At 38.1% G+C, this 26920-nt stretch overlaps 2 protein-coding genes across 2 annotated transcripts; both read right to left on the reverse strand.

Annotated features, from left to right (window-relative positions):
* Positions 1 to 289: 289 nt before the first annotated feature.
* Positions 290 to 18719, reverse strand: fbh1 (F-box DNA helicase 1). The gene is made up of 21 exons (XM_084711239.1): positions 18523 to 18719; positions 17486 to 17653; positions 16703 to 17298; positions 16346 to 16482; positions 15660 to 15807; positions 15384 to 15565; positions 15221 to 15295; positions 14162 to 14253; positions 13299 to 13467; positions 10858 to 11077; positions 10647 to 10734; positions 10473 to 10568; positions 10222 to 10358; positions 8871 to 8967; positions 8567 to 8733; positions 7655 to 7751; positions 7361 to 7558; positions 4707 to 4832; positions 4348 to 4454; positions 990 to 1124; positions 290 to 837 (listed from the first exon to the last, which is right to left on the reverse strand). Exons 1-21 carry the CDS (start codon positions 18539 to 18541, stop codon positions 670 to 672), a joined length of 3222 nt encoding a protein of 1073 aa, XP_084567365.1. The 5' UTR covers positions 18542 to 18719; the 3' UTR covers positions 290 to 669.
* Positions 18720 to 21627: 2908 nt separating this feature from the next.
* Positions 21628 to 26417, reverse strand: nudt5 (nudix (nucleoside diphosphate linked moiety X)-type motif 5). Its single transcript, XM_084711288.1, has 10 exons — positions 26311 to 26417; positions 25905 to 25978; positions 25293 to 25360; positions 25154 to 25206; positions 24942 to 25049; positions 24676 to 24771; positions 24431 to 24532; positions 22285 to 22293; positions 22144 to 22197; positions 21628 to 22047 (listed from the first exon to the last, which is right to left on the reverse strand). The coding sequence occupies exons 2-10, from the start codon at positions 25959 to 25961 to the stop codon at positions 21938 to 21940; spliced, it is 657 nt and encodes a 218-aa protein (XP_084567414.1). The 5' UTR covers positions 25962 to 25978; positions 26311 to 26417; the 3' UTR covers positions 21628 to 21937.
* Positions 26418 to 26920: the final 503 nt, after the last annotated feature.

Below are 26920 nucleotides of genomic sequence, written 5' to 3' on the forward strand. Positions count from 1 at the left end.
CTTTTGCGGCCTTGTACACTTGCTGGAATTGTTCTTTATACTCTCAGGAGGCTGATGGGTTGCAGCTGTTTGGCAGGAAGAACTTGGAACGGATTAAATAAATCTCACTCCATCTGAAGATTATCAGGCTCACACACAATGTGGAGTTGTTGGTGCTATGCCCAAATCTACTTCCAAAACTGACGTTTCATGATAAGTACTTTTAAAAAGACCATAATAAACTTTTTTTTAGCCATAAACTGCCAAAAAAGTCTAAAAAGATTTGATTAAAGAAGAAAGACACAAAATATTGTTTTGCTGGTTCTTTTACAATAAAAGTGAACAAGTCAGACAGCAGTTTAATTTCTTTTTTAAAATATTAAAATCCAATCACACTGTGCTCCTGAATTAAAAACTCAGTTCTCTACTGATGGTCACCAGGAGCAATAGGCTGTGAACTGCCTTCCTAAAGGGCATCTCAATCGGATATTTCAACATCCAGTTCCCTTTATCTCACATACAAAAACATGCATCAAAGCAAAAATACAAAACAGTCACATGCAAACATATTTTATCTGTTATAAAGACATTTTCAGTAATTTTAGTGTCAGCGTTTTAAAGGTGATCTGAAAGTTCCTTTACAGCAATGTCCAAAAGAGTTTTATTTGAGGTCCCTGAAGACAAGCAGGGTTAAAAAAGTGCCACAAGCATGTCATGGTAGTGGAATTCGACCGGATGGAGTCTTCGTGGGATTTGAGCCATTGAGAGCACGTCATCGGTCATGAGAAAGGCGGTTGGCCCGATGCGGGTCCACACACACCTCTCACACAGCGGGCCCCCAGCGGACACACCGTCAGTCTGGACAAGGACAAAAGAGGGAGAATTAAAAATCAAAGCAAGTAATGTTGAAAAATGTGCTGTACAATACACCACTGAAAGACAAAATAGTGTTTGGAGGCATTAGAATATTAGGCTGTTGTACATTTCATGGGAGTTTGATATGTTCTTACAAATTTCAGCTCTTTTTGGCACATGGTGAAGGCTGAGCCGGGTGTGATGCAGTTGGGACAGTCTGTGACGGAGCACGGGATAGGCTTGTCCGTCTTCGGCAAGGAGCTGGGCATCTCCGCCTTCAGGAAGTATTCCTGGAGATGACAAAAAAGTTGATGATGTGACGGAGAGACACACAGGGCACACAGGGCATTAAAACCGCCCAGAACATCATAGGTACCCATCTAGTGAGCATCAGTGATATCAGTGAGGCGAGGTGCCTGCCCAGATGTATATGATTAGTCAAAAATATCCAAAAGATACATGAGAGATACATGAGTATCTGCTGATATACCACTGGACTACAGAGGAGCTTCTTTCCTCAGGCTGTGACACAAATTCATCCCCATCACTCCATTGAAATGAGCCCTTTCGTTACGTTTTACTCTGTTGTTTGTGTGTGAAGCACACAGGGACTACAAACATAAATGTAGAACCTTGTGTTGCAAAACAACCATTAAATGAACCTTTGATTAAGTCTCATTTTCACAATAATTTTTGAGCTTTACATACCTTTAGTGTACTATTTTTCACACATTCTATTAAGATATGCAATAAATAAGACTGCTGGCAAGAAAAACGATATAAATTATGCAGTTTTCAAAATAGGATGAGGGTGTCACTTTGGGCTTTGAGAAACAGTGGTCAACATTTTTCCCCTTTTGACATTTTATGGTCCAAACAAGTACTTGATTGATCGAGAAAAATATTCAACAGATTTATCGATAATTAAAAAAAAAAGTTTCAGCCCACCTCTCATATCTGAGAGGCACTGAGAAGCAAAGTGTCTTCATGAAGTTACATTGCTGGTGGCATGACATTTTTGCCATCATCTCTGTTCAACTCAAGTGACTGCTGATGTAAACCAGTTGAACATACTACACAACTGATTTCACAAAACAAATATTTTTAGTGTATGTCATGAACTTTGGGTCATGACCGAAAGAACAAGATCTCGGATACAAGCGGCTGAAATGAGTTTTCTCCGCAGGGTGGCGGGGCGCTCCCTTAGAGATAGGGTGAGGAGCTCTGTCACCCGGGAGGAGCTCGGAGTAGAGCCGCTGCTCCTCCACGTTGAGAGGAGTCAGCTGAGGTGGCTTGGGCATCTATATCGGATGCCTCCTGAACGCCTCCCTGGGGAGGTGTTTGCTTGCTGAAGGATGTACTTCAAGACCACACAAGCCTGTGCTGAGGAAACTCCACAATGTTTATGCTCCCCTGCTGATACATCTCATCAATGTTTTATTGTTCTTAACCTTCTCACTGAACCGCTTCTCTGATTTTCTCCATGTGTAGCTAAGTGGAGACTGGCCTCGTGCCTGTTATAATGCAGAGTTTCCTCTACATCAGGGGTACTTAACTTGCGTTGCCTGGAGTGATGGAATGATAAGAGGCCGGGGGAGCCAGTTAAAGGTGGGGTTAGCGATTCTGTAAAAAGCTTTTTGATTGTCTCATTCCCTGGTCAACAAATACAGATGCTTTTGGGTAGTTGGTTTGGACTGAGCCACTCTTACCTCACTTTTAATAAACAGACATCAATAATAATGTTATTTACCAGATAAAATGAATAAACATTAAAAGGCCTATGCTTCATCTTTCTTTAAAATTCTTTATTTTGAAGTTAACTGACTTGTTGACTAAATTAAATTGGTGCAAGGATATACAGATAAATCAGATTTTACAGCATTTAATGAACTGCAAGTGCATCTTAAGTTGTAAACGCTTTGTTTTAAAGGATTTCAGTACACATACTTTATTACTGTACTTAAGCAGTGGGTATCTGTACATTACTTGAGTATTTCTTTTTCTTTCATATTTTAATTTACTTCCCTAAAGTTTAACACAAATATCTGTACTATTTACTCCTAACTTTTTCAGAACAGGCTTGTTACTTCATTTTAAATGAAAGATGAACACAAGGTAAAAAGATGTAACAGCATGAAATCAACACAAGATGAAAATGATGTTAATGGTGTAAAAGACGTAACAAGATGAAAACGATGAAGGATGAAAAGACATAACAAGATGAAAACAAAATGAAGACAAAAAAGATGTAACAAGACAACACAGTTAAAAATGAAGTAAAAAAACATAAGACGCAAACAGCGTAACAATATGAAATGATGCAAAAAATGTAACAAGATGAAAATGAGAATACATAAGACAAAAACAATGTAACAGGATGAAAACAAGATGATAAGATGAAAATGATGGAAAAAGACATAGCAAGATAAAAACGCATAAAGACGTAACAAGATGAAAAAGACAAAGAATGAAAACGACTTAAGACATAAACGACAAAATGCAACAAAATAGCAGATAAGAAGAAAATGACTGAATGAAAGATGTAAGAAGATGCAAACAACCTACCAAGATAAAAACGATGAAGGATAAAAAGATGTAACAAAACAAAAACGAAGATGCAACAAGACATAACAAGAAAAACAATGAAGTGAAAAAATATGAAGATGTAAGATGAAAGAGACGTAACAACAAGATGAAAATGATGTAACAGTCCATTACAAGATGAAAAAAACGTAACAAGGTGAAAACAAGGTAAAAGATGTCAAATATAGATTAAAAATGGCATCTAATATGTACCAAGACGAAACAGACAGAGGGAGACCCTCTTGTGAAGAAAAGGTGCTGTCCAGTTAGCTTTGCACAGAAGAAAAGTCAAAGGGCTACTTTTTTCTTTCATACTCAGTAAAGAAGTTGAATCAGTACTTCTACTTTTTACATCTTTTAGTCTGAAATACACATTTATGGGATCGGAATTATCCTCATTTCTGCATAATTTCTGCTCCCCTTCAGCCGATGATTATCTTCCCCTTAGGTTAAGCTAACGTTAGCTTTGTTCAATGTCTCTTTTTCACATTCTCCCTGAGCAAGCTGCCCCGCCCCGGGTCTCATGTGCTCACACGGATCTGTTTCTCTGCGTCCAACTTAGTATTCAGAAACAACCTCTCGCCAAGCACTAAAACACTTAACACAGCATCTGAATTTAAATGCAGGAAGTGAAACTGGCGATGACGCTGAGAAACAGTTCATCTAAACCATGCTGGTCTAGAAGTATGAGATCAACATCCTATTTCCCTCCAACAAGACCATAACTTCCTGGCACCTACATGGCAAGACAGCCACAGAAAAACGAGGTGATGGTGATGTCTATCTACATTTTCTAGAATAACTTTCTGAGAGGAAAGACTGACATATCACCAATAAGAAATGTAACAATGGGTTTGAATACGTAACATAACCGAACCTGCTGAATTACATGGAATAAGGTGTGTGTGACATTGTGCCGTTATGTCTTACCCCAGCCATTGTGAGGATTCGGCGGATGGTCTCAGTAATGATCAGTGAGGTCTTGGCACGTGTCACCGCCACATACAGCAGGTTCCACTCATCGTCAGGAATGCTAGCTGAGCAGGGAAGACAAGTATTCAAACATTATTCACTTTTTTATAGACAAAGTTTTCTACTGATCAGTTCAAGGAAGAACAGTTTAAAACAATCTGATACATAAACAAAATATCTCTAAAGAAACAGTACAACAAACAAACTAACTAACTAACAAATAGGAAAGAATAACATACGACAAAATAAGATTAAAATGTATAAAATCGATTAAAAAGCTGCAGTGTAAAAGAAAAGGCATGTCCAAAGAAACACACCGAATGAGAAGTCAGAAAAGTGTTCCAGGTTGTGTTTTGAAGCAGGGACCTTAGTAAAGTCATCGGTTATCATCACAGTGTCAAACTCCAGTCCTTTAGCTTTGTGGACAGTTCCCACAATGAAGTCTATCACAAAAGAGAAAAAGAAAAGAGCGAACATTAGTCACGGTGTATGACTGAGGTGAGTACATTTCACAGTGGAAACAAAAATTACTCAACTTTATGAAATATCAATGTGACACACCCGACTGTTTGTTTGTACAGAATCATCTGCAGCAGTCATCCTTAAAATATGTTAGGAAAAGGGCATGCACTTTTAGAAAACAGTCGGCAGGTGATTGGACGAACCATTTGTCTATTATGCCTAACACCAGCTAACTTCAACCAACCGGGTCAAACTCGGAGAAGAGTGAAAACATCTTTTCCGTGGAGAAAATCCTTTGCTGTTCATTGCTCTTTTTTCAATGAAGAAATACTTTCCAGCTCTGATATAACTGATGCTATCACAGTATCTACACTTAAGCTTTCATGAGCCACCATTATTTGTTCAAGATGAGTCACTTCCATGGACACTTCCTGCTGTCTTCACACCTAAAAACACACCCATAGCTGTGTAGATGCAGACATAGAGAACGGGGAGCTAGAGAACCATGAGGACACACTCGCTGTATTTGATAAAAAGTGTACTGAATTAGAATAAAGACTGTAGCATTGATGAGCTCTGATGTTACTGGTCTAACCCTAACCCTCTTATCTGTACTTTTTGGGGCAGTTGTTCCACACACAAACACACATGGAGTGAGATCAGTGCACAGCGAAATGGAAAGGCTGCCAGTAACGAAGTGAAGTAACTCAAAGTTTACTCAAACTGACAACAACCACACTTACTTTAAGTAAGTGCAATAAACCCATTTGGAGTACAATACTTAATGCACGTTCAACAAGCATTGACATGTTTGTATAACCTGATGTTTTAATCCACTCTATTAGCGTCTATTTAGCTTAGTTTGCCAAGCATCCTAAAAATTTGTCAAACTGTTGTAAACTTAATGCTGGCGTAGACAAAACAGATGCTCCGGAAGAAGGACAGACAACAGGGAGAATGATGCTGACTGATTCTACACTTCACTCAGTATTTTGATGTCAGGATTATCATTTATTTTATTGACATTGTAGATTTGTTTCCAATGAGATTTATGTTTATTTTTTTGTTTCAGACTATTTTTCCACTCACTGGAAGCACTTGTGTGACCAGAACATGATTTGGTCACAACCTTTTTTTGACACAGAAAGGTTTATTAAATTATTACTATACATACTTCTCTTAATTCTGCATCATGTGAGATGATTTAAATCACATGCAATTGGTCTGTGAATTCCTTTGCTGTCGTAAACATTACTGTTGCTGCTCAAGAAATGTTTTGTTAGAAAAATAAGCAGCTAAAAAGAATAAAAATCTGTGCTTTACAGTAATGTACAGTACAGTGCTGTTAAGCTTCCTATTAACACGTTATATAATTTTAACTCTCCCACTGATAATGAAAGTGATAAATGACTGTACAAGGCATGTAATTATTCAAAGTAATCTTAATATCCAGTACTGATTTGTTTTTCAGTGTTTTCGCCGTGATGCTTCACTTTATATTTTTAATTACTCTGAATTTCTCAGGCTGAAGTTAAATTTCCACTCTTGATGACAAAGGTGGACAGTACAGCTGTTCAGCTTGATGGAAAGCACCTTGAGTTTCATGCACTTTTCTATCATGCACTTTATGCTTCTGAAACAAAGCGTACGTTTTTTGTTGTCATAACTACAAGTGAATAAATGTTAAGCACATTAAAGAGTGGCGTTTTAATTATTTCTTTGAAACTCAAATTTTCTACAAAATAATATGTATTGATTTAACGCATCAACACCAACATTTATTTTTGAATAAGCATTTCTCATTTAGCACAACTTTACATTTAAAAAAAACACCATTCCCTCCTATATTTGATCAAACCTACACCGCTATTTCAGTAAATTAAAGCACCTTTTTTTAAAAATGAAAATATAAATAAATATTTATGATTTACGTCTTCAGTAGATCAAGACCAGACAGACAATGATTTTTAAAGGGTTTCAGACTATTTTTTCCACTCACTGGAAGCACTTGTGTGACCAGAACATGATTTGATCACAACCTTTTTTTGCGAATTCCTTGGCTGTTAAACCAGTACTGTAAAGGCTAGAAAAGGCTAGCTTGCGAAACAGATGAATCATATTTAATTCGCTCTGGCAGATATGTCTATATTGTGACATCTTGTTCAGACAGATTTCTGCCCATCCTGGATCTCTTAGAGACAAGCAGACCCATCTGGCGGATTTGTTTTGCTGGCTGACAGAGGAGTGGCACTGGTCCAGATTTTGGTCTAGAATCCTGTTCAAACTGTTTATGTGTGTCACACATAACTTCAGATACAGTATATTACACATAAACATATTAGTTAATGGTACATTCACAAAGGAAGACTATATTAGTTTTAAAAGGTGATTTTAATTTTATTTCACGTTTGACATCACTTCCTGTGTGTGAGTTGATCGTTTATCTTTTTCCCTAAAATAAGTACTTTGGTAAGGCCTTCATTAATCAGTTAAAGAATTTGTTGCTCACCTGCTTTGTTAAAGTCAGCTTCATAGCACCGTTCCAAGCGCATCACCAGTTCGGGGATGCGACATCTGTATTTTTCAACAATGCTGACTTTGGCCTCCAGCTCCTTGTCTTCGGTCTGTTCGACGTAGTTCTTCAGAGCACTGAAGGGCCTCGAAGAATTTCCCTTGGCAAAGAAGCGAATAAGGGGATCCCTGATGTCTGAAGGCAGAATAAATTCAACATATAATGTCAAGTTTGTTTTTTTTAGGGAAACAACTGACAGGGTAAATATGTGTGCATTTGCATCAATCTCACATTTTGGTTGATAGCCAGGCGCTCTGTCAGTCTCTCCCGGCTCTTGCATCAAATGCCAGATATCTTGGATCCTGTTAAGGCCAATGCCTTGGACACCCTGAAAGAAAACATAGATCTGTAAGTACCTGATCAATATAGGGTTTCTGAACGCCAGTTATTTTTGCACTTAATTTTGGCAAAACCTAATAGAGTGCATTTGGACAGTTTTTATACTATATAATAGCATAATATAAGATATATATTGGACAAAAAGGGTCTTGTCTTTTTCTTATACATACACATCTACCATCAACCTGCCAGGGACTGCAGATGAGAATTAGCCTTTATTGCTAAATCTGTTACATTTACACGATGTTAGTGATCATGTTAATTAATATGCACCGCCTCTTCTTAAACAAAATAACCATAAACTTAGACTAGTGACTTCAAATGAAGAATTTTAACTTAACAAACAATGTACATATTGGGAAACAGCCTACACTTTTTTGCTTTATGGTGGAAAGTTAGATGAGAGGATACCACTCTCATATTTGTCCATCAAATATGAAGCTACAGCTAGAAGCCAACAAGCTTAGCGTAGCACAAACACTGGACACATGAGGAAACAGCTAGTCTGGCTTTGTATGTATCTGTGAGTATATACATTAGAAATCACAATTTCAAAACAAAAAGTAAATAAAAACAGAATGCCATGATTTGCAAAGACTTTTAGACTTGTAATACAGTAAAAAGACATGCTATTTAAAGTAACATTCAAAACATTCTTGTCTTTGTACTGTATTTAATTGAATATAGGTGGGAACGTTATTAGCAAATCATTGCATTCTGTTTTTATTTACATTTTACACGCTCACAAGTTTTTCTGGGATTGGGGTTTGTATATACGTATGTGTATACTGAATATACACTTACTCCCACAAAGTGGATCCGGCAGTTCAGGTTGGCATCAGTGAGCCGGACAGCTTCGCTGAACACGCTGAGATTGCATCTGGACAAGATGGCCGTCTTCCCCTGACAATGACTCACACCTGTATTAATAGCTGCTTGAACATGGTCTGCAGTCTCGCCACACACGCTACCTATTGAATGGACAAGACACGGAGTAACATTCTTATATGATGTCAACTTCTAGGTCATTAAACTCATGTATATTTTTGAAGAACCTGCATTTCGAAGTAGACAACACACTAAAAAGGAGTCAGTTTGCAGAATTCACCTTTTTGCTTCCCTCCAACGAGAATCTTGTCCACACTCTTGCACACTTTGAGGATGGTGGCACCCACATAGGCGATCTCAGCACCGAAGCGAAAGCTCTGGACAGAGACATCAATAGCAACGGCATTCATTTTTTAAATTAACACGCAACTGCTGACAGTTCAATGCAAGACTGATAGTCTTTTAGCATTCTCCGCCTCATGAATAGAGCCAGACATTTAGGAAAATACAGCACACAGCAAGTGTCAGAAAGGTGGTGGACAGAGAAGTGTTTCAAAGACATAGCAAAGACTAGCATGAAATTATTGTTGGAACACTTTGGCTCAGTGTCCCCAGTCCTGTGAGAGCAATGAATGAGAGAGAAAGGTGAAACTTTGCTCCTTACACTTCCCAACCTTTTCTTTCTCATTCGTGCACACAGGTCGTCACCACTGACTTATTCATTGACACAAATGATAAGATTTTCGCATTTCTAGTTGTTTTGCAAATGAGTGGTTTCTGTACTGTTACTCCTTAAGCCACCTCACTCTACTTGTCATGAGAAAAAGACACTGTAAGATAAAATATGCAACACTTTTTCATGGTTGTTGGACTGCAATGTGACAGAGTGGGACATGACCAAAGGCTCCAAATGTCTAAAATATTTATAAACATTTTATTTTGTTTCTGTCGATGATGGTGTTAAAATCACAGTTTTTCAAAAAAAAAAAAAAAAAAAAAACAGTCTGGTTAGTTTGGCGAGGTCAATAAATTGGCTGTTTCTGGTTAAACAAAATGCATCTCGCTGTTTAGAAAAGGTCTCTCAGGTCTCTCCTCTATTATGTTGTCAGGCTCAGATTATTATTCTAAGTGTCTGTCAGAAGTGAAAACAAGCACAAGCACAAGCAAACAAGCAAGGGCGGTGTTTCCATCACTCTTCTCTGCTTCCATTAAGGCTTGTTATGTGGTTTGTAGTGAACTGGAGACTCGGTTTGTAAAGTTAACAGCCTGTCATTCCATTGCATTTCTCTGTGTACAATGAGTCAGCTAAAAAAGAAGAGACAACCACTTTTTTTTACCTTCTCTCATCAGTTCACTACCAGCGCGGGTTGTCATGAGGATTTTCTTTTTTAAATAAGTGCACCATAAAAATATTTTTTATGATTCCCCTTATTAATTCAGAATTGAAACATTCTCCTGGTGCATTTTTGTAAGCCTATATCTGTTTTTTCTTGTTATTGTAATGTTCACTAACTGACAATGGCGAAAAACGTTGGGATCTCCGACTGATGATTTGAATCTTTGACTTTCAGAACTCAGCTGAAGATGTTCAGTGCCCAGATGTCTCTATTAGTGCGTATAATAGCATATACCTGTGTCAGGTAGTAGATGTGTGTGTGGTCCACAATGCTCAGAGCGTTGACAGCTCCTTTGAAGGTGTAGATCTGCTGATGAGGATCCCCAACCAGGATTTTCCCACAGCGCTGAGACAAAAGCACATCCATGATGGCTGAGACAGAGGGAAGAGAGGAAGACGCCGTCACCATCAGAAAGTTAAGCAAAATAATCATATCAGGCTTCTCCACAATCCTGCAGGACTGTGCAACAATTGCTGCATCATTACCTGGAGTGCAGTCCTGGGCCTCATCGATGAAGAGGACATCGTATTGGTTAGACAACTGGGGTTTCGGGTTCTGGAGCTGCCATAACTTCAGGTAACCTGGGAATTAAAAGTTCTATTGACCACCTGAGCAGCACTGTTAACTAATATTAGAATTACTTTCATTTGATGGCATACCATCGTGGGTCATGTAGTAAGCATCGTGTTTTGTCTCTTTGAGATCCTTCATTTTGCTCCAGATCCTCCGCGCGTCCTGGACAAACAACTACGATTCCACAATTAAAAGACAGTTTAAACGCAACTTTGCAGTGCTCATGCTTCTATAATTATTATTTATTCACATTACAGGCGCACAGCGTGTCACTTGTATACATTCATGTTTCCATACCGGTTTTTCTTGTTCACATACTGGGTCCTTGAGGCCCCTTCTGGTTATACGGACACTGGGGACATGTTCGATACCGATTGTCTCATCTGTTGAGCCCATGAAGTTGTTGAGAGTTGCAGCCACCACTTTGGCTTTGACAAAGCCTCCACGGCCTTCAGGCAGAACAGAGTTGAGGGCAAATGGCTTCACGTTGAAGGTCAGCTTCTTACAGAAATGGTAGCTGCCACAGGAAACATCACAGACGAATTGTAAGGGATGTGGTTTTTCAGTGGAAAAAAACTGATGCACTTCTCAAGAAAAAGACAAGATCCTACAGACATGACGACCAACAAACCAAAGTCATTATTATGTCACCATCGCACTTGTGAGTCACGTCTATAGTTAGACGTGTCACAGATAATAGAAAAGGCAAGAAACTTTCGGAGGCCAATCTGTCGACAATGTTAGTAGGCAGAAATAAGTAAGTGGGTAAAAGGTAACATCTCTATTTTTTCAGCCTGGACCCTATTTTTCATGTTTTTCAGTCTAAGTGACTAACAGTGACTAGCAATCATTTTTGAAACTGGTCCAGTTTCGAGTGATACAAAAGAAACTGCAATGAGATCTTTGTGGGGATTTGTGCACCGCCAAAGTACGCCTACTTAATGTGCTTGTTTTTGCCATTGATAAGCTCAGACTGTTTTCTTTATGTCTGACAACATCATGAAACAAAGACAGACCTTTTTGTTAAAGAGTGAGATTCGGTTTGTTTAAGCAGAAACTCTCACCAGAGCCTCCAGACTTTATTTATTATTGTAACTTGCAATGCTCTTGGTTACTCTTTTCACTGGTACAACAATTACTGACTCTGGTCTGGATGAAATAAACTCTAATTTACACAGTTTCATGTGAAAATATCGTGAGAGGCATGACAGAGAGATCAGACTTCAGAGAAGCAGCAGGGTGAAATGGCATGTTCATCCATTCTATTTTCACAAATTTGTCTCAGGGTTGCAACTAACAAATATTTTCATATTCATATTTCATCGATTGATCGGTTGATTATTTTCTTGATTAATAGATAGTTGTTTGCCTATAAGATGTCAGAAAATGGTGAAAAACGTTGATAAATCTTTTCTGAACAACAAAGTTATGTCCTCAAATGTCTTGTTTTGTCCACAACCCAAAAATACACAGTTTACTGTCACAGAGGAGTAAAGAAACCAGAAAAAATAAGATGTTAAGAACATTTAAGAAGCTTTGGAATATTTTTCTAAAAAGAAAAAATACTCAAACCAATAAATTCATTATCAAAATAGCTGGCGATTAATTTAATAATCAATTAATCTCATACACAAGAGTGTACAGGTGTAGTACTCGTTTTCCTAGTTAGGGCTTTTCAACATAAACATTGGCAATGTTCTCTGGAAGTATTGAGCACATTTCTAAATATGCTGGGTTATACTTTAACAGTTTTTAAACACATGTTTTGATATAATTTTGCCATTTTAAAAATGGAAGTGCCATCAATGGTGAGTCTGGATAGTGTGTTTTGGATTTATTCTATGTTCATGTGGAGAACATGTTTGGGGTGAAATCCTCCTTTTGGTTAATTAGCAGGTCACCGTGACCAGGGAACGAATGTAAGAAGAAACTGTAGATTCCTATTTTTATTTTTATTTTGATACTTCTTTCGTGAGTCCCTTTGTCTCACTTCCTTTCCTCGGCACTGATTTGTTCCCTTTCACCCTTTAAACTGCACAAACTTTCACTCACTCTTTCCTGAGCCTCACACAGGGTGGCAGTTTCTGTTTCTTTAGTTTTATCCTATGTGCATGATTTTGTTTAACTGAAAATATTTATTCTTATTTCTTTAAGGTGGACATTTGACATAAATGCCCATTTCTGTATTTGTTTCTTTCAGATTGACAACTCGTGCTCACTCAAACCTGTCCTACTGAACTTGCTCCTTAATGGTTACAGCTGCACTGTACCAGTCAAAAAGAGAACCAACATTCATTCATCAGCTAGAGAGAGGAATTTGCTGGGCTCATTACAGCAAAGAGAAAGGGGTTATGTTGCGCAGTATCTGCTGGTAGCAATCCAACTTGCCTGACAAGTACTGTCAGCTATACCATGAGCAGCTGTGAACATTTTAAGAATAGTTAAGCTACTATAGCTGACTGGAAAGCTAATAAATGTCCCCTTCATTGTCCTTTTTCAATATAACCCTGTCATTGACAAGTCATGTCACTCACGCACATATTATCTATTTGCCACGTTAGCAAGGTAGTTACTCATATTAATAATAACAATAAAAATAATCTTGGTATCTAAATAATAACTAAAGCAGGATGCCACAGCCACCTGTTTTTGTTCGCAGTGGGTATTTATGAACATTAAAACTCTATTCTTTGACTGTCACTGAGAGCATCCGAGTGGAAACAAACATTGGTTCTCACCGCTTCCCAACATCACTGAAGGCCAATGAGTGGACAGTCTTGCAATCCACGTTGGGGGGAAAGCGGCGCTGTGCCTCACTGGCCACTGACTTGTTGAAGGCCACGTAAAGGAAGCGGAGGTGTGGCCGCTGCTCAGCGTACTTCACCAACGTGGTCGTCTTCCCTGTACCTGGCAGAGACAGCATTGATGTTTCAGTTTTGACACTGCGAGCCCTGATCCGCGAGACCGGCAAACACAGCAACACTGAAACTGATTATTGACCTTCAACATTTCTAGGCTGCCTGTAGGTAGGATTTTTGATAATATATGGTTTAGTCTATTATTTATATTTAGTCTATTATTCTATTATTCATATTTGATCATATTATCCAACTAATTTTCTATCAATCAGCTAAACAATTAATTGAATTAATGCAGCTCTACTTCCAAGTTCTGAAACACACTTTTTTATTGGAGTTTAAAAGAAACAACATATCAAACTTTCAGATATGATGAGACCAAACAAAATCTGTTTCATATTATTTTACTGAACTTATTCCTCAGCTTCAGAGGTCCAGCTGCAACCCAAACAAAACTGTCATTGCCTGGCAAACACACTTTGGGTCCATTAAAAAATCTTTAACAATTATCTGAAGAAAGATTTCCCCCTGGTGGTGATTCAAACACATTACATTTAACAGCACGGGTGGGTTTTATGTTTGGATGCAAATGCTGTGGGTCTGAGCTGGGATGGATAATAATGCAAAATTGACACTGAGTATTTGGATTGTCTTTTAACTTGTGTTTTTTTATTATATTGTTTTTGTGTGTTCTTAACAGTGTAAAATGATTTTATAGAATGCAGTGATGGCTGCTACTGTACCTGCAAAAGCCACGATCTTGACCACTTGGTCTGGCTGGATGTCGTGGCTGAGGATGTGCTGCTGTTCACCTGTGAGATGAACCTGTGGCTGCCTGGAAGAAACACACACACACACAAACCTATTCAGATATCCATTACTATAATATGAAGTGAGGGGGATTTCTAAACACACTTGACTTGCCACACAAACAAAACGAAAAACTGTTTACAGAAAGAGGGAAACTGAAACAGTTCAGTCCTTAGAGACCCTTAAAGGGATAGTTCAAATTATCTGAAGTGGGGTTATATGAGGTACTTATCCATAGTCAATCTATTGGGCACAGTAGATCAGCACACCCTCAGTTTGGAGAAGCATAGAGGAGTACCAGCACTGAAGCTAAGCCATGTACTGCTGTGGACAGCCACCTAAAAGAAGGCTCATCTAAAATTAAAAAAAAAAAAGTATTATCAAAGTTAGTGTATGCTGTATTTAGAATATTTTTACTACTATACCTTGCCATCAGAAAGCCTTTTCCACCACTGTTAAGCCAAATATTGCTCTCTCTCGCTCAGCCAGACTCCTTTTGCAAAAAGATTCATTTTAACTTGTAGTAAACAGGAAGTGTTTGTCTACTGCTGCCTCGATCAGTTAATCTGTTCATGTTATTGTGTGACTTCCGTGAATCTGTAATAATCTTTTGAAACACCAAAGTAACACAACATCATAAACAAGCTAATGGAGTCTGGTTAGTTTGGTGAGAGTGACATTTGGCTTATATAAAAGTGATTTCCTGTTAAAATAAAATACCTGGCAAGATAAAGCAATGCAAATATTGTAAACACACGTAGACTTAAAATGCCGATTTTATTTTTAGGTGGCTAAATACATGTTGCTGCTGACCCTGTCTACAGCGGTACATTGTTTGGCTTCCTACACTGGTACACCTGCTGCTTCTCCAAACTGGGGGCGGGTCAACCTCCATCATCTGTAGGTAATACATTGACTATCAGATTATCACTTTAAATGGGTCCATCCTTCAGAAGTGGACATCGGTGAAACTAATGCATTTTAGTCCTCACCCTCTCTGACTGGAGCTTACTGGAAAGGGGCCGTTCTCCATTAGGTGAAGTACATAGTAGATGTTGTAATGCAACCTGAAGAAAGCAGAAAGAAAAGATTCTTTAATGATGCCTTCAAGAACTGACAGGGGTTGTTAAAGCTGCTGACACCTGCAGTTCTTACCTGTTACTAATGTCAATGTTGTTCCTCTTTAAGGCGAGCAACATCATGGCCATGTGGTTGAGGTACTCTTTGATGGTGGTGTCTGACAGGCAGCCGGTGAGCAGAGACACCAAGGCCCACACGTCACCAACAGTCTCACTTAGGATCAGTATGATGGCCATGGCCGCGTATGGGTTGGGACCCTGGAGGTCGGACACGAAAGATGAGAAAACTTGTGAGCTCTTTCTTCATATGATTACCAGGGTACCTTTGTGTGTCTGTGTGTGCGAGTCATACCTCTAAGCCAAGGTTAAAACGCTTCTTTATGTCAGGAATACGTAATTGTATGGAGGCCTCAGCCTGAGGAAAAAGGCGATGTTTCTTTACACGCTCAAGAATGTCTTCCGGCCTCACCCGCTCTCCAATCCTATGCTGGGCCATTAAACTGACAAAAACACACATAGACAAGATCATTACCACAGTGTACATTTAAAGACATCTATGCATGTTAGTCCCACCTATCCCATACTTTTATTATTGGTCATTTTATGAAGTAATATATTGGGTATTTAAAGAGTTGTGTTCCACAGTAATTCACAAAGGAAACCAAAATCAGAAAAAAGCTTCAAATTACAAAGAAAACAATAGTTGGAGATGTCCCAATTTAACACTTTATCCAAAAACTAAGCAGTTTTGTGTTGCTATAATTAGTTAGCTCAGCCTGACCTTTTGCTTTAATGTTGGCTTGGTATTAATCTCTGTCCACATCCTACCACTGCCTGCATTAAAATGCAGACTAAGTATGCGAGGCACATGAAACCTGATTCTGAATGGGCATTTTAATTAATATAAGTAATTAAGTTGTAATGTTCACAACAAGCAGAATTATTGGTTAGGATTATTGGCCTACAACACACAACATAAACATCAGAGATATGTACATTGTATCACAGAAATGACAAACTGAGGAAATGTGGACTTACACAACAAGGTGTCGTATGCTGTGCAGTGATGATCCTCGATTTGTTATGCGATTTATCCTCAGGATGCGGAAGATCTCCAGCATTGTTGCATTCTCCTTCATCATGTAGCGGTAGTATTGTTTCTTGAAGGGGACAAACTATACAATGGAACATAAACACACAACAACCACTATGTTAATTGGTGAGCTTTCTATGAGATGGACTAACCATAAGTGGTATAATCAGAATAACAATGCTCAACCACAAGAGAAGGATAAAATACTCCTGTATTACACCTGCTTTTGTTACCATTACAACAAAGATAATGTTATTTAACTATGACATATTATTTTGATAGAACTCTGTGGTTTGTTTAACCTTGGGATCTTGGACGATGTTCCTCCAGCGATGGCAGACACAGCTGACACTGCGGTAGAGATCCTGGGCAGGGACCTGACACAATATTTGCCTCAGCACCTCTTCTGGAAGGTCATCTATGCAGCCCTGGGGCTCCAGCAGGACCTTACCACTGCCAAGGAGCCCATAGTGGGCATCAGGGAGGGGCTCCACCCCCTCATCCTCTTCGTTAATGTCTTTGTCATAATGATCAAAGTCATCATCATCCCCAAACATTTCTGCTGTCATTCCCTCCAGATAATCTACCGCCTGCTCCTCCTCTACTTCAGATTCTGGTGCCATCGGGACAGCTAACAGGCTTACATCATCAACCTCCTCCTCCTTGGCTTCATATACTGGCACCGGTGCAGCAGCTAAAAGGCTGACATCGTCAACGTCGTCCTCCTCTTTCACAACCTTTTCCTCTTCTTTGGGAAAAAGCTCTCCATTGAGTCTGTTTGTGAGTGTGGATGAGCAGAGCTGGGAGGATTTGTGTGGACTGGAACTGACGACTCCTGTCACAGAGAAGAAGTCATTGATGCCCTTCTGTCGCCCAACAGGACTTCCAGAGGCAGATGCTGTTGAAATAAAGAGTGAGAGAGAAGATTCAGAGACTGACATCAAATTTATGATTCCCTATCAAAGCTGGTAAGCAAAAATCTGTATTTTCATGCATAGATGTTCCCCTGACTGTTTCTAGTGCCATTATAAATATTCTTAGATTTCTCAAAATGTTTGTAGCAGAAGGTTTACACAGCAGATTACCACACTTCCGTCGCTTGGTGGGCGTCCTGGGGTAAAGCCACCTATTGGGGTTGCGGTTGCCCTGCCCGTGGTTCACAGTTTGGGGCTGGGTGAGGGCATCAGTGCCCCCTGCACTTCGTCCTAGATCACCACATTCGGCTGCGCTCAGGTGCCTCCTTTTGGCCTTCCCTAGGAAAACATACAACATTCATTCATGTCAGCAAAACACAAACCATTGACTGGGAGTGTCCTTTCACAATGTCAGCTATTGTTCAGTTTTCTTGTCTACAGTTGTACGTTTTTAAGACCATTAAGACTTAATTTTAAGACCTATTTCACTCCCATTCTGGCAAAAAACAAACAAACAAAAAAAAACGTACAAGCACACATTGCATTAGTAGTTATTGGATCAATGTTGGTTTCATTTTGTAGTTGGTACAGCATTATCCAATACAAATTGTCCATGAAACATTATTTAAAAGTGAGAACAGAGTTAATGCAACTTTATAAAAGTAAAGTTAACTTCATAATTCAAGCAACTGTATTAAAGACTGGCATTATTGCATTTTAGACTTTTTAAGAACGTGCAGAAATTTTGAGGTGGACTGTTCTTTTAAAATACTACGGTTAAACAAACGTACCAGTTTCAAAAGTTAAATTAGCTGTAATGATTTTGAATAATTGCCAGCCAGTCCTATCCATCCCCCCACCCCCACTTCCCACCCCCCAACAACAAAAATATGAAGCGTGAACTGTGATTATTAACTAAGAGTTTAGAGACCTTATACAGTCCAAATGTAGTGGTAAAGACATTTGCACGTTGAAAACAACAGAGTTAGTGATGAAAACACTGAATGTGTAGCAGTGAACATCGTCAACTCAAGTTTGGGGTTACTTACCGTCCGTTACCCGGATACAACACACAGCAGTTGCTACACAGTCGTTACCTATTAGCTAATGTTATATTACGCTGCTAAAGTTAAAGTACGCAGCGTGAATTAAACGTGGTTTTATCATTTTCCTGTAACTGACACACATCTTTAGCTTCTGTCTCTTACCTTTAACAGCCACTTCCATCTTTTTGTCGAGCGCACACGTCTTTTATCATGTGGTAATAACAAAATAACAAGCAGTAACAAAGCTACGGGGCTTGACGTTAAGGACGCAACAACTGTTTTGCTTGGACAACAAATATGGCCAAACAGCTAACACCTAGCCATGTTTTTAGTAATGGTTCTAAAGTTTGTGTTGGTGAAGAAGCCTAGTGATTGGTCGGCTCTTCTTCTTCGTTGAATCTTATTGGTGGTTGGAAAACTAGCTTTAGGGCGCATTACCGCCACCAACAGGACTAAAGTGTAGAAGCGTTTATAGACAGAAAACAATGAGAACCGCTTTGAACAAAGATATTTGACTTGAATAGGCTCCAATGCTCCATTCAGGCGTAATTTCATTTCATGCTGTGTAATATCATTATTTTCCACGTGCATTCAGCTGTTGAGTCCATGTCTTGTTTCTTTGTAATAGTAGTTTCTTAGTATTTCTTCTTGTTTAATTGTACTTTTCTTTTTTCTTTTGTTCATATTGTTCGATTTATATATATATATATATATATATATTTTTTTTTTTTTGTATTTCCTACAATATTATTACTGATTCCATTCTTTCTTATTTCCTCTTGTTTATATTACTTGTTTACTTATTATTCATTGTATTTTTAATTGATGTTTCTTTCTATTTGCTACCCACTGTCCACAAAATTGTTAATTCAACTGTTGTGTTTGTTTCTCAGTTTTATTCCCAAATTTCCCTGTTGTGGGATTTAATAAGGGATTATTTTATTTTATCTTTAAATCCTACATAATATCAATAATGATGGAAAAGGAGTAGATTACTATTACTCCTTTATTTCTTTCAATATCATGGGATGTTAGGACTAATGGTAGTAGTAGTAATGGCTTGCATGTAATCAGAATTGAGTATTCTCATTACAAGAAATAACTAACTAGAATCAGCCCAGATTACATTTGTAATAAGATTTTAGTGATGCTACTCTGACTTTTTAACAATCTCTCTCACTAGGACTCTAGAATTTCATCTGAGGGTAATGACTTATATTAAGAATTGATATAAATCTGTTGTTGTTGCACTAAATAAACATTTTTTGTGAGTTCTGCATGGTTAAAGACATGGGAAGATATCACAAATCCCACTGCCTGACAAGATATTTGTCAGAGCAGATGTCATATACATGCATGAGATCACATACCACTAACACAGCATGTCAATATGCTCAAAATCTATCATTTGCTCAGCTGTTGCTGATGAATCCGTTTGAGACAGAAACACAGATTCAGGTAAGAGCAAAGGTAATATCACATTTATTCATTGGTCAGTAATTTATAGTTGTCAGGGTAAGTAAATGTCCAGTTAATTGCACCATAACAAGGCTGGTGGCACAGCATGAATTATTTCCTATTAATAATCAGTTACTTTCTTTATCAATACAGTACCTCTGTTGTACATTACAGTAGAGTTACACAAGAAAAAAATCCCCCTCATATTGTTAACACTGTTGTTAATATACCAACCAAATACTCTCTGTAACTGTTATTACAATGTTACTTTGTAACTAATGGCTCCTCTAATGTTAATTATTAGATTGTTATGGATGCTTTAAGACAAAATCCAGAGGGAGGATGTGAGCTCACATGATTCAGCTGCTCGCTGCTTCCTGGTTTTCTGTGGATTGATTGATCTCTGTATGAACTTAAATGTTAGTGCAAAAAATCAGCCAGGCTGAAATCTGTTATTTACCATTGAAGAAAAAGAAGAATACACAAAGCTAACTATGCATTTCAATACCCATACTTCCATACTATTTAGTATGCCAGAAAAAAAAAAAAGATTTAGAATGTCACAATACAAAGTATGTCAAATGCAATATGCCAAAAATACCAGAATGTTCTACTGCATCCGGTTGCGTTTTGACGCCAGCATGTTTTTTGGGATATTCTGACCTACAATTCTCTGTGATGGGTGTATGAGCAAGATGGTTTAAGTTCACAGTGAAATGTTACAAGTCCCGCATGTATGCATACTGCATGCAACAGTACATATTTTGTGAGAGGAGCTATAGTATGTAATGAAAGTAAAAAGAAAAATTATGCAATTTGGAATGAAGGGTAAATGAAGGAATGTACGTCACCAATAGACATTTTTAACAGGAAGTGTTTTGAAGTTAATTTTTTCCCATTAAAGGGATAGTTTGTTTTCTTTGAGTGGGGTTGTATGAAGTAGCAAAAAAATGTATTTTAGCCACTCCCCCCCAAAAAATCACTATCGCTTTAAGTGTACTCTACATTTAATTTAATTTTCACTGCTTTAACGTGCCATCAGACAGCATCTTCCAATGGGAAACCGCTGTTATATGAGCCTGACTCCTTTGGCAAAAACAGGAATTTCACCTTGCTGAACATGGGAGCCACTGGTCTACCACTGCACTGATCTGTTTGTTTGTGTTACTGTGTCACTTCGGTCAATCTGAACTAACCATTTATGAACAAAGTCACACAATAACGCAAGCAAACTAGCTGATCAAGGCACAGGTAGACCAGCAACTCTTGTGTCTCGTGAGGTAAAATTACTACTTTTGCCTGTGGAGTTTGGTTAGTTTGGACAGAGTAATATTTGCTTTATATAACAGCAATTTCCCTACAGAAAAGGCTGTCTGATGGCAAAGCAAAGCTGTGAAAGTATTCTAAATATAGAGTACACTTTAACTGATTGATTTTGGCTAAAATATATTTTGCTGCGGACCCTGTTCACTGCAGCACATTGCTTATCTTGCTAGAGCTGTACTCACGCTGCTTCTCCAAACTGGTGGCGTGCCAACTGCTATCTACTGTAGGTATTAAACTGACTATGAAAACCCACTTCAAAAAATTCCAACTATTCCTTTAAGTCAGCAAAACAGTATGTGAGCACATGTAAAGGAATGTTTTACAGTCACTACATAAAATTTGAAAAACACATTGCATCCTGTCACACTACTGTAATCTCATAAAAACCTGCAAATGACTATTTGTCACTTAAGGCATAAAAGACTAAGGCCTGAAACATATTCTGGCACGCTGAGGACAAAGAGTGATCCAGGACGTGTAGTGTGAACAGGGCTCCTTCATAGGTTTAGGTTCTAAATCTTTTAAGGACCTTTTTTAATCATCTGATTGCAAGATCTTTCCGTTCAGTATGATTTACACCTGCTCTATAGAAGCAAATAGTAGAACAGAAACAAATATTATAATATGAGGTGACATTGGGTCTAAAGATACAATGCAACAATTACATTTCAACAGTTTCTTCATATAATTTGGAAGTCTTCAGCTTCCTTTCCAATATTCAAAATTTCTCAGTCCTGTGTAGGAGCCCTATGTAACTGTTTCTTCCTGTGTTCCTCATCCTGAACGTTTTGCCTCACTGCTTCAGGATGGGCAGCTCCCTCGGCTTAAAGAAGGCCTGAACCATCCCCATGGCAAAGATGTACACTTTAGCGTCCACCACGGTTTTTTCTTTCTTCAGCAGTTCTACAGGAAAAAAAAAAAAAAAAGAAAAGCCAAGCGTTTGTTGGTGTATTCGAGACGGTCTGAATGCTAACTTTACTGAAAAATCTGAGGCCTCACCATCGATTTTCATCTGGAATTCGTCGAGAGGTAAAAGGATGACTTCGACGAATTCTGCAAAGAGAGGATAAAGGGCTTGTGTGATGATTTGCGGAATGAGAGAGGAGGATTATTTCTGATACAATAAGAAACGCAACTCACCTCCATCACCTGCAGAAGAACAAAAGAGAACAAGATTATCCAACATGTTTTTTAGGTTACACTCAAATATTCTCAAAATACAGTCACTTTCATGTTTTCAGATAAATGTATGATTGGAACAAGCTTCCAAAGGATGTAGGGACGCTTTTAAAAGTAGCTTTAAAAATTATAGAAAGTATAATTTCTATAACTATGAAGCCGATTTGTAATTATTTGGGAAATTATTGTGATTTTAAATTACAGTATAAGTGTATTGTGGCAATTTTTGTTGATATTTATTATATCAATTCATCATCACCAATTCACCTGCTTTGGACTGTGGGAGGAAACCAGAGCACCTGGAGAGAGAACCCATGCGTCCTCCACACATACAGGCTCTCCTCAACCCACAAACACCCCAACTGCCCCACCTGTGTGTCTCGCTGTGAGGCGTCCATGCTAACCGCTGCACCACCACTGACGTTTAAAGATCAACAAGCGCATGTATCCAAAGTCAGTGAGTAATCATTGACAGGCAGCTGCTCCTGTGACATCTTCCTAACAACTACTGAACTGTGTAAACTGTACTGTCAAATTACACGGCAATAAAATCAACTAATAAAACCACTGATACAGCGAACAGAACATTACCTTTACATTCCGTATTATTTTAGATTATATTTTAGTTGATTTCAACAACATATTTAAGCTCCACATCAACTCAAACTGAAGCGTTATAATTTTTAGGACTAAAGTCCTCTTCAGACAGGGTTAATATTACAGCTGGAGGTGGGTAGGAAAATATTTGCCCTCGCAAATCATTGGAAAACCATGTGACCCTCAATCTATGGGCTTAATATTATTTATACTATTATTATCATTATCATTATTATTATTATTATCATTATCTGCTGGTGATTATTAAGCTGTAAAAAATATTAAATGTTGAGGTGTGCCTGTTTGCATTCTGATAAGGCTGTTTGTACAGAACAAAAGGGGCCGGTATCTGCAGCAGCGATAAATTTATTTAGTTCTCCACACATACAAGGTAGAGCAAACAAGACAGCATCACCAGGGGCCTCATGCATGAAAATGTTATTTGTGATTAGATCTGTATTTGAACTTTGTCTTTGTCTTTCTGACCGTGTGCTTTAGTTTGATTAATAAAAGATACTGAGCATTAAAAAAAACTCTGAGGAACATTTCTAACTTAAACACCTTTGATCTCTAAATCTCACATCAACTTATTGACAGCTGCCTTATAATCAGTGATTTCCTCTTATATAATGAAGCACAGATGAGGGTTTAGTCAGGAACAACAGAAAAAAGAAAGTTGAGAAAACTCTTAATTTCAAGGCAACTGTCGTCAGATGAGTTTTTTGAGTATCAAACTTTGACATGAACTTAAAAAAAGTTTTTCCAACCTACTTTTGTTCTTTAAATAAATCTGAATCTCTGAGTTCTGGAAGCAAAGCATTTTTTATTTCAAAATTTTTGAGTAAACTTATTAAAGTGAAAGTAAATAATGGTTAATTTTTTTCTTTTTTTTCAGGGCCCAATGTAAATTATTAAAACAATAAAAGATTATAGGACTTTTTTGAGCTTATTTCAAACCTTAGTTTGAATTTGATTAAAAAGTCAAACATTTAGTGAAGACAGTTGCCTTGAATTTTTTTGTCCTTTTTTTGTTACAGTTATTATCCAGAAACGTGAACTTTCTGGAAGACAAGAACACAGCAATGCTAGAGGAGACAAACAAAGACAAACAAAGACAAACACAAAGCTTGGGAGTGTGTCGCTATTAATTCATCACCTTGAACTGATAAATCCCGTCACATTGTTCATAAAGTTGCAAAGTTCACCACAGGCTGCAGAACCCCGACATAACCAGCAGGAAAATCACTTACATCAAGTCAAGATTATTCCCACATCAAAGTAAAATTTTATAAAGGACTGCTTATAATTTCTACTTTTCTGCTTACATCATACTCAAGATCAAAACTGTTCAGAAATCATTTTTATAAATAAGACCCCTGGGATCTCTTCTTTTTCAGCTGTGACACTGTAACTTTATGTGTTAAAACCAAGTGACTGGTGGAAGGAACGGTTGAGCTACATGGTGAACAACTGAATGAGTGAGCAAATAAATCAGAGTCAGTGTGCTCACCGAGCTGTTGCGTCGGGTTGATGTTCTCCATGTCGTCTCCATTGATGTTGACCATGACCATCTGAGTGGTGCAGTTGGACAGACCGGGGTCCAGACAGGTCACTGCAATCCAAATAACATTACTACTATCACTGTATGTTCTGAAGATTAAAAGAAAAAACTTTCCAGCAGACAGAAAAGATAAGATACAGCCAAGAGAGGCAGCTAATGTAATCAAGTGTACAGTTCTCCTTGTGTGATGATACCTGGAGTGACTCCAACTACTTCTCCTTTGTAGCCGGTTTCTTCTTTTAGCTCCCTTAATGCAGCAACCTCCGCACTTTCGCCCTCATCAATCAAGCCTGAACACAGCACAGACAATCTTCAGAAAACAACAGTGGTTAACAAAAGCCCCTTTGTGTGGGAGGAGAATGAGAATGAGAGAGGTAAAAATGTTTCTGACATGAAAAAATGACACATGAAGTTGTTGTCTGCAGAGAGTGTTCAAAGAATCCACAAAAACAAATCTGACCTGCAGGAAACTCCAGTGTGTAGCATCCCATCGGAGGACGGAACTGCTTCACCATCACTACGCAATCTCTGTGGAGGGTCCGTTTGAGCAGCGCGATAATTCCAACACCTGCAGGACAGAAAAACTGTGTTACAGCTGGAACAACTCAGAATCTGACCCAACTGTCACTGACTAACTTTAAAACAGAAAAAAAAAAATAAACAGACTCTCACCATCTGCTTCTGTGTTGGCCCGTCTCGTCGTCCTCTTCGCCGTCTCCCAGGTTCTGGTGGGTGAAAACGGGGGGGTCAAACTGTGTGCGCAGGAGGAAACTTCATGCGACTGTGATGTCAGTCAAAGACAGAACAGTACCTGGTGTTTCCAGCGGGGTCCACGTATGTCGTCTTCTCCAGCTTCACCCATTTTCCTGTTGCAATGAGCTACAACACAGACAGTAAACGCACCAAGCTAAGATGATCAGAAGGTCACTGAATGCAACATGTAGAACAAAGACTCTTACCCAATCATACCCAGCTACAAAAGCAAAGGTAAAGATCAACTGTACTGTCATTTATACAATCATACACAGTACAATGTACAGTGAGATTTTAGACTACTTGGAGCAACTACAACATCAACATATTATATCAGTATTTTAAACATTAAAAAACAAATCCAGGGGAAATTTGGTTTATCTGTGAAATGTCTCATTTTCAAGAAAGAACACTCAGTGAGTGGCTGTCCATCTAACTTATTATTCATTCATCAGAGTTGTGCATGAGGTTGTTTTGTTGAACTTAGTTAGGATTATTCATGGAGAAGATTGGAACAGGGCTGCAACTAATGATTATTTTCATTATTGTCTAATCTATCTATTATAAATCACTATATATTTATTTTAAAAAAACAAGTGCTTTAAGTCACACTTTATGTGTAGCATTTGAAGACAGCAGTTACAGAGTTACACACAACAAGTAAACGCACCTCTTCTTTCACTATGTGTGGAACAGTGGCCGCTTTGGGTTCCGAAGAGTTGCTCATTTTCGCTATCGGGACAACTGTAAATGGGAGACAGTCGAGTCAGAAAGCTTTAAATAAATTATTAACACTTATTCACAACGAGCTTAGCTGAAAGTTAAAACAAAACGCAGACAAACAACATTTCAGAGTGGACGGGACGAGACGTTCACTGATCATGAGTTGCTCAATTAGCTGCTAAGGAGTTCAAACTCCCCCCCGTTCATTTACAATTTTAGCTTTTCTGTTCGATTTCTTGTTCATTTCACAACTACTTTCTACTGCACATAAAACAATAATACAAGGGCTCAGAGTTCGTGTGTTTTAAACTGCATCCTATCATTTAAAACAGAAAAAATTAAACTTAACTCACGTGAAATCCCAACGATATGTCAGTAGTAGTAGAGATCGTATACGGTTAATGAAGACTCACTCTGTCACTACTTCCGGGTACCGCGAACGTCACCCCAGTTGTGAAGACTTATCCTTAAAATGAACCCTAACCCTAACTAACCTCAGCTCTAACTCTCTGTGATAAAATTGTTAGTCTCCTTTTGTGTTTTTCACCTAACAAACTTCCTGTTTCTTTTTCTAAATTTCATCAGCAATCCCTTATTGTTGGAACTAATGTTTCAAAACCTATTTTTTATCCTCATATTTTTTTCTCATGAAATAATGATGATAACTACCAAGAATTGCTTTGTGTTAAATTCACACAGACTTATACAGCCATATGACCTACTGTATAAGTGAACAGCATATTCATCAACTTTTTCAAAAGTAGTTTTCAAGTTTTCAAAGTCAAAGATGTTCATTTCAAAATTTTAGATAAAATGTATCCATGATAATGCATAATAATGTTACTCAGTGGCTTTCTCTTAAATATATAAATATTATTATCAAATAATAACAACAATTGTAGTCTTATTATGTCAATATAAGTAACAAATCTCTAAGTTTGAAGTTTTTAGGTTCTCAAGTTA

The sequence above is a fragment of the Lutjanus erythropterus genome, chromosome 22, assembly GCF_056507025.1.
Source record: "Lutjanus erythropterus isolate fLutEry1 chromosome 22, fLutEry1.hap2, whole genome shotgun sequence".
Classification (NCBI taxonomy): Eukaryota; Metazoa; Chordata; class Actinopteri; order Lutjaniformes; family Lutjanidae; genus Lutjanus; species Lutjanus erythropterus.